The following is an 8,256-nucleotide window of genomic DNA, read 5'->3' as shown; positions in this document are numbered from 1 at the left end:
GTCACCACCACCTTATAGTCAGGTGTGGTCTCTCTGTCCAGGGCGCTGTCCAGCACGAGCGAATAGTAATTCTTGAAGGTGGATACCAGCTTGAAGGGGACTTGAGGGGTCAGGGAGCAGGTCACCTGCCCATTGGCTCCAGAGTCACGGTCTGACACACTGATCAGGGCGATCACGGTGCCAGGTGCAGAATTTTCTAACACGGGAATTGATAGTGATTTGATGACCAATTCAGGCACATTATCGTTAACGTCCACAATTTCAACGAGAACCGTGCAGTGATCTGTCATTGGAGGGCTTCCCTTGTCTGCTGCCTCTACCTGGATTTCAAAAGATTTCGTTTCCTCGAAATCTATGTTGTCTTTCACAGTGATGTGTCCATTAACCGGGTCTAAGTGGAATTTTGACAGGATCTCAGCTGACATATCCGTGTGGAAAGAATATACAATGTCCTTATTTACTCCTTCATCCAAATCAGAGGCGTTGACATCCACTACTACGGTACCATTTGGTGCGTTTTCGGGTAATCTGACTTTGTAGAGCGTCCTCTCAAACGCGGGGGCGTTGTCGTTCACATCTAGGACAGTGATCTTCACTTGAGTGGTGCCAGTTAGCTCCGGTTTCCCGCCATCAACTGCCGTTATCAGTAAATGATGTTCGGGAATGTCCTCTCGATTTAAAAGTTTTTTCAACACGAGTCCCAGGGATTTAACTTCCTCATCTTTTCTTTTAACGTCCAAAGTAAAATACTCACTGGAGTTAAGACTGTAAGTCAACAAAGAATTTGTTCCGATATCTGCGTCTGAAGCGCCCTCTAGCGAAAACCGAGAGCCAAGCTGTCGAGATTCAGAAATAAACAGATTCTTTGTGGCCACTGGAAATACCGGCGGGTTGTCGTTAATGTCCCTCACCTCCACCTCCACGTGGAAAACCTGCAGCGGCCGGTCCACGATCACCTCCAGGTGGATGCTACACTCCAAGCTCCGCCCGCACAGCGCCTCCCGGTCGATCCGAGAATTCACAAACAAAATGCCATTCTGCAGATTTACCTCCAGAAGGTCCCCGCGGTCCTTGGACGCCACCCTGAACAGGCGGGGCACCAGCTCCGCCAGCTCCAGCCCCAGGTCCTGAGCGATGCGGCCCACGAAGGTTCCGTGTTTGGCCTCCTCGGGGACGGAGTAGTGGAGCTGGCCGCTCCCTGCCTCCCAAGCTGAGAGGAGCAGAAGCCAGAGGAGAGGTTGCAGAGTGCAGGATCCACTTCTCTGAAAACCTAACATTGCATATAAAATCGGCCTCCAAAATGTTCCCTTTCGCTGCCTGTATCGGATACTTATCTTCAGATCCAAATGCCGCTGAATTCTCGAGGAATTTTAAAGGCTCTTTTTGACAGCAGCACTCAGCGTGATGGAGTCGGTTTTGTATGTGGAGTGCGGGACTCTTCGGACCAATTTATGAATGAACTCTTTCCACCGAGTAAAGAGCGACACCTTGTGCCTGAAAACGTGAGTACTTGTGCACATCCACCACTGGAGAACTTCACGTTTTGTATACTTTGCCCAAAATAATTCCAAAATGCACATTTATTGGACATTCTGATTTTAAGTCACGTTGAAGTGGCGTGTATGTGAAGGTGGTACTTTTATTGAATAACAGCAGATTAAATATCTACGAAATTGTAATCTTATCTAAACACTTGAAGAAAAGGAGGGCTCACTTCTTTAGGTAAACTTGAAACATTTTCTTAACATCTGGTCTATCATATAAAAATATTATCAGATTTGAACTGTTCTAGTCACCGCCTCCCTTACTACTTAGGCTGCCAGGAAATTCAATGGAAAAGACATAGTTTTCCAATGGTTGGGTCTAGTTTGTTGTTGTTGCTATTTGTGGTTTAGAGTGTTGGTGCTAGGCAAGTCTCAGTCTCTGAAATTCCATAAGAACAATGTTCTGCACTGTACCCTTAGCGATATAGATTTTCATTTCCTTATATTTTTTAAAAATTAAATCTTCTTGCAAAGATTTATAAAGTTTGGATGCATGCATCTTCTTGTAATAATCAAATCAGACTTGATACATCCAACATCTCAAACATTTAGCATTTCCTTTTGGTGAAACTATCAAAGTTCATATCAATAATATCCCTTTATCAACGATATCATTCCAATTTCTTCAGCTCTGATCCTTTATCTTTCTTCATTTCATTGTTTTCTTGTAATAAATTACTGACTTTATGTTCATTGCAGAGTAAGAAAACAAATATTTTCAAGTTTTATAATTGGAAACAGAATTCACAAAAGAAAAGTCTGTTGACATAGATGAATTTTGCGTTTGACATATATGATTTCTCACACAAACCATATTGTCGGCAATGGGATAGCAATAATTTACTCTTGTAATCATCAATAATATGACAAAGGCAGCCTTTTAAATCACAGAATGAATTTTTAGTCATTGAAATAAATAAAATTACCAGGAAAATCTCTACACCAGTTTGGTATTTCCATGTAACCAATATTAGTTTTATATAAATAAAAACGCAATAAAAATACATTTATGGAAAATAGCTGCAGTGCAGAATTTGGGGTTTTTGACTATAAGTCATCAAAAAGGTAAATTAATTTTATGATCTCTCCTCTAAGTACATGAGATTGTGTTTGAAATACAGAAGATACTCAAAGAGTTGAACTAAGTGACAAATGACCTTAGAGTCTGAAGATTTAATTTCCTACAATACTTAGTGGGAAATGGGAATTATTGAGGATAATTTTCCCTTTTCTTTCAAGGCAATATTTCTCTGTGTAGGGCTGGCTGTCCTAGAACTCAGTTTGTAGGCTAGACTGGAGTTGAGCTCAGAGATCCTCCTGCCTCTGAATTGCTGCCATTGAAGGCTTTATGCCAACACTTCAGGCTTTAATTTTCTTTTCTTGAAGATGTAGTTATGTTTTCTGTATCTTTTTATACATACTGGCAATTTAGAAGGCAAATAAGATGAGACAACACAAGTTTGAAGCAGAAAATCATTCAGAAAAGAAAAAGTATTTTTGTTATAAAGGAATTCTTTGAGAAACAAAGGCCCAAGTTGACTTTGAGCTACCAGGATCAAGTAGTTCTCCTACTTCAGTGTGAATGGTTTTCAGGGTTCTTCTGCAGCTTACAACCATTGCAACAACATATGAGAATGCCATAAACTCTTTGTCACTTTTTTCTGAATCATGAGTTTATAAACAGGCATACACACGTCATTAACACAGAGATGCCATTTATACCACTCTGCTACTGTTCTGCTTACCATCCTCCCAGCGGTGTCCCAGCACTGGGACTCTCAAAAGTAACTGTAAGTAGGCTTCTATGTTTAAAAAAATCAAGAAAAATATCCACCAACTCTAAGAACAGTGAGTTATTTTTTTTCTTTCAGGGGGCAGGAGTTTGAGCCAGACTTTCTCTGTGTATTCCTGGATGTCCTGGAACCTGCTGTATAGACCAGACTGTCCTGGAACTCACAGAGATCTGCCTGCCTCTGCCTCCCAAATGATGGGATTAAAGGCGTGAATTACTACTGCATGGCAAGAACTGTGAATTCTATTATACACCTGTAAAATAATATAATCATGTAAATCAATATGATACATTATATAAAATAGCAATAAACTGAACACAACATGCAAAGTGTGCCAGGTTTATAGTGAACAAAAGAAAGCAATAGGTCTCTATACACACACTGTTATAGGAAATAGTGTTTGAGATACAATGTGAACTTTTCCAAAATAAAGAAATATAAAAATTCTACCCAGGAGAGATGATGATATCACATATCTATATTCTAACTTCGGTGTTTATTTCCAATAATGCATAGTTTGGGGTGTATAAAATTGTCCTGAGTAAACTCCAATTCAAAAATGTTTGATTGTGTGTGTAAACCAATGTCACATCTTTTGTATTTTGGCTAAAATTGTTGAGGTATAAACATCTCAATCGTTGATAGAGAACATATTATACTCACTCTAAACTTACCTGTTGGGAGGGGTTCAACATCTAGCTGTAGATTAATCTCAAGAAATCATATCAATATCATTGTTAGCATTGAGTTTGTGAAAACCAATTGAAGATTTCATGAACTGTGTGCTTTACTCTTGCAACTTAGTTTGATTAGATGTAAATTCTACCTCCACATGTCACGAATTGTATATTAAAATGCAAAGTTTTATGTCCTCTTAACCTGTGTTATTTTGTATATCTGATGTTATTCTTTCTTGCAAATGTAAGCCACAGAAATGAATTTCAAAACCATTCTCTGAACCCTGGGAAAAATTTCAAACTCAGATTATAAATTTGCTTTCCAAACACTATGCTAACAAAATTATAGGATTTACCAAATAATGCTAACTCTGCCCTATTGTGGTTTACTAAAGGAAACAGAGCAATTTTCTCTCAATCATTTGTTCAGTTTGCAGAAGCTTTTCAATCAAAAATAACAATGACCCTGCTTCAGGGGAAAACTGTCAAACAAGCTGATCTCTTAGTCCGAGGCCAGTCTGATCTATTGAGTGAGTTTCAGGACAGCTAGGGTTATGCCGAGAAAGCCTGCTATGAAAAACCAAAATGATAATAATAACAATATAAAAGACTGCATCCATAAAGACCTGCACACATCTAAAGATTTTCATAGGAAACCGACTCCTTTGAAGATGTTAATGAAGCATGCAATGCTGTTCAATGTACTCAAATCTTTTGGCCATATTTAGAATCCTCAAATTATCATCACCACCACTTATATTTGCCTAAAACACTATTATTATTCACATACAAAAGGAGGTCATTTTATATATGATATTTGACTGAGTTATTTATGGTATTCTGCTCTTCTGCAGGAATATTGTGAGCCAAGGTCCAGATTTTTTTCTCATGTTTTAAATGATTCCTATTTACATCATTCCTGAATGAATGACTGACCGATAGTTCTCATATAGTAGTTCTTGACTATTACACTGAATAAATGTCTCTCTCAATGTGGTATCGATTAAAACAAGTTAATTTAACTCATGAACGCAACTAAAAAATATCACTCAATAGAGAAAAGTATAACTCTATCTCAATACAGCATTTATGCAAAAGTGATTATTAATATAATCATGGAGAATTTTTATAACCAAGGCAAAAAAGACTTGTGTGCACATACCTCATATTCCACTTTCATTGAACAGAAAAGAGGTTTACTGAAGAAGGGTCGGCATTGCGGTGACAAAAGTGACTCTGGATTCTGAAAATTTATACTTAGATGTTACCACTAGACAAGACAAATACCTCCGATTCTCATATCCTATCTTTATAATTCAGATAGTCATAGGTAATCTACCGTCATTATACATAGCATGAAGAAAGAATTACTAAATAATATTCATGATGACAAAAATGAAGACAATGAAGAATGCTAGATTTCCAGAATGTTTTAAATGAGCTATCTCAAGAGGGACAAGACAAATAAATTTAATAACTTCATAAATTACTGTAGAAATTAAATGAAATAATGTACGTAAGCCCTCACAGCAAGCCTAACAAATTGAAATAATTCACACAGTGTGGTTGAACATACACCAAGCAGGATTTTCTATAGATATTGTATATAGTCTATACAAGTAGGCAGTGTGGCAGGACTTGGTGGTGAACACCTTTAATCTCACTCAGGGTGCAGATACAGGCAGATCTGTAGAGTTATTTTGTTTGTAATCTGACAAATAAAGATCCTGCCTGCAGATCAGAGTGCAGAGCTAAACCACCAGTTAGTCACAGAGACCAGGCAGTGGTGGCAAACACCTTTAACCCCAAAGAGACAGAGGGAGAGGGATCTCTGTGAGTTCAAGGCCACCCTGAACTACACCTGGTTGAATCTGTCTAAAAGAGAATCAGAGCTCACACAAAGGTGGTCCCAGCACTTGGGATCCCGCACCTTTAATCCCAGCACTAGGGAGGTAGAGACAGGAGGGTTATGGCGGAGAGAGAAATATAAGATTTGAGGAGACAGAAGCAGAAGTGCAGTCTGAGGATTCATAGAGACAATCAGTCTGAGTCTTCACAGAAACAAGATTGTCCCTTCGGTCTGAGGATTCGGTAGAGGCAAAAGGTTTCTCTAATGGCTAGCTGAACTACTTCTCTGATCTCTCCGTTTTCACCCCTAATATCTCACTCTGAATTGTTTTGTTTTGTTTCGAGACAGGGTTTCTCCGTAGCTTTTTGGTTCCTGTCCTGGAACTAGCTCTTGTAGACCAGGCTGGCCTCGAACTCACAGAAATCCGCCTGCCTCTGCCTTCTGAGTGCTGGGATTAAAGGCTTGCGCCACCACCGCCCGGCTGAGTTTTTATTATTAAGATCAATTAGAATTCGTGGTACAAGATCTCTGTGATTTCCAGGCCAACCTGCTCTACACTGTGAGTTCCAGGCCAGCCAGGTCTACACAGTATCTTTCTCAAAGAAAATAGGCATTGGGCAACACGAAATAGGGCATACTTCATGGTTACCTTTTGTATGATTTTTCTAATATTTATTTTCATGAAAATCATTTTTCCACAACTCATCATTTACGGTAGATGTGCCTGCTCACACCTTCATGGATTTCTATTACCTCTACCCTATCTATAGCAAGGTTTACTTTCTGTGTGTAAATATATATGATTTATTTCTTCAGTAGAATTAAAGGGTATGGGTTTTTTTTTTTTTTTTTTTTTTTGCCATTTGACCAGCACAGGCCATGGTGCTGGACTTCACCACAAATGACAAGACTCTCAAACTCAAAGCACAAAGAAGTGAGGATTCCCTTTCCCTAAAATACTTTCACATAGCTTCTTGACAAGGACCAAGAACTGAAGAAAAATAATGCCAATTCACAGTGGAAGACATTTTTATCAAGTAAGTAGAAGACTCAATAAGTTAAAAACTTTGAGAAAACAGCAGTAAGTTTGGCAGGTGGTTAAAGAGAATTAACATCACGTTAGGAAGTATCTAAAATGCTGTCTATCCAAAGCGGTTGAGGGCTTTGAAGAAACTGTCTTTGAAAATAGAACAAGACTAGTAAGAGAGGAGTAAGTAAGATCCCCTTGAAAGGCAATGCTAAAACTCCACCCGCTTCAGCTGTCAGCTCACAAAACATGCTACTGAATAGAAAAATCACATAGAAAATACGGTACTTCAAGCATGCCCATCTCCATCAGTAAGAGGCAATTTCATAGTTTATAATAAGTTGAGAATTGAAATCAAATTCAAAAATTAAATAATACACAAGCATAATAAAGGGCAAAGGACACCTGTTAGAACAATAAATGGCTGCAGGTTTGAAAATTAGATTTGAGCCCTGCCTATGCTCTGTATTTCCCACTATGGTCCTTGACATCTTACGGGCTTAATTTAAAGAAAATATTGGCTCATTCTAATTCATTTTTACTAGTATTGCAGCTACTACTATTACTGTTATTATACATTGCACACTGAAAGCATCACTAAATCATATCCATGATGACAAGAGTGAAAGGCAATGAAGTGGCTAGTTTTCCAACATTCTTTTTTATTTATTTATACTTTATTTATGAGTGCTCTGCATGCATCCCTACACGCAGTTATCAGATCCTATTATAGATGGTTGTGATCCACAATGTAGGTACTGGGAATTGAACTCAGGACCTCTGGAAGAGCAGCCAGTGTTCTTAACCTCTAAGCCGTCTCTCCAGTCCCTCCAGTATTTTTAAATGAGTTGCCATGAGAAATTAAACAAATAAATTTAATGCTGAAGATAGAATCGTAAATTGATAATTATCCATGACATCACCAGGCATGGGCTGTATTCCTAAATTTTGGTACTTACATTTCTCAAAGATCTCTTGTTGGACTCCACTATCTCCAGAACCCAAACAAGGGGGATTACTGGGATGAAGGTCATGAGGTCTGTCTTTGGTAGGCCTTCTCCAGAACATACACTCTGCCTCCTTTTCTGAGAGTAAGACCATCTTACCTTTGCTAAGTATTCTGACTCTAAGGGCGGCTGTCTCTCCTCCGCTGATTCCGGACCTTGGGATAGGCTGGGGCTGAAAGCCATGAGGTCGGTCTTGGGCGGACCCTCTCCAGAGCACACCCTCTGCCGCCTCTGCTGTGAGTATGACCAGGTTCCCGCCGCGCTGGAGCACACCAGCACGGGCTTCCCTGGAGCACAGGCTCCATCTGTGGGCGTCGCCGAGCAGCGCAGCGCGGTGTACAGCAGCAGCGTGAGCACCA

General features: G+C 39.4%; 3 protein-coding genes across 5 annotated transcripts in view; all 3 read right to left on the bottom strand.

Annotated features, from left to right (window-relative positions):
* LOC126491938 (protocadherin alpha-6-like) overlaps nt 1-8,256 on the bottom strand; it is a 173,259-nt gene that overhangs the window by 121,731 nt on the left and 43,272 nt on the right.
* LOC126491936 (protocadherin alpha-C2) overlaps nt 1-8,256 on the bottom strand; it is a 196,204-nt gene that overhangs the window by 151,035 nt on the left and 36,913 nt on the right. The gene's annotated exons all lie outside the window — the stretch shown is intronic.
* Nucleotides 6,569-8,256, bottom strand: part of LOC126491952 (protocadherin alpha-11-like) — a 4,107-nt gene continuing 2,419 nt past the window's right edge. Inside the window, exon 2 of the mRNA XM_050127969.1 lies at nt 6,569-6,635. Coding sequence (XP_049983926.1) covers nt 6,569-6,635 — 67 coding nt within the window. The remainder of the gene's footprint in view (nt 6,636-8,256) is intronic.

Source organism: Alexandromys fortis, unplaced genomic scaffold (genome assembly GCF_014885135.2).
Source record: "Alexandromys fortis isolate MF-2015 unplaced genomic scaffold, M_Fortis_MF-2015_v1.1 scaffold_283, whole genome shotgun sequence".
NCBI classification, from domain to species: domain Eukaryota; kingdom Metazoa; phylum Chordata; class Mammalia; order Rodentia; family Cricetidae; genus Alexandromys; species Alexandromys fortis.
This window is presented reverse-complemented; position numbering and strand designations above follow the sequence as displayed.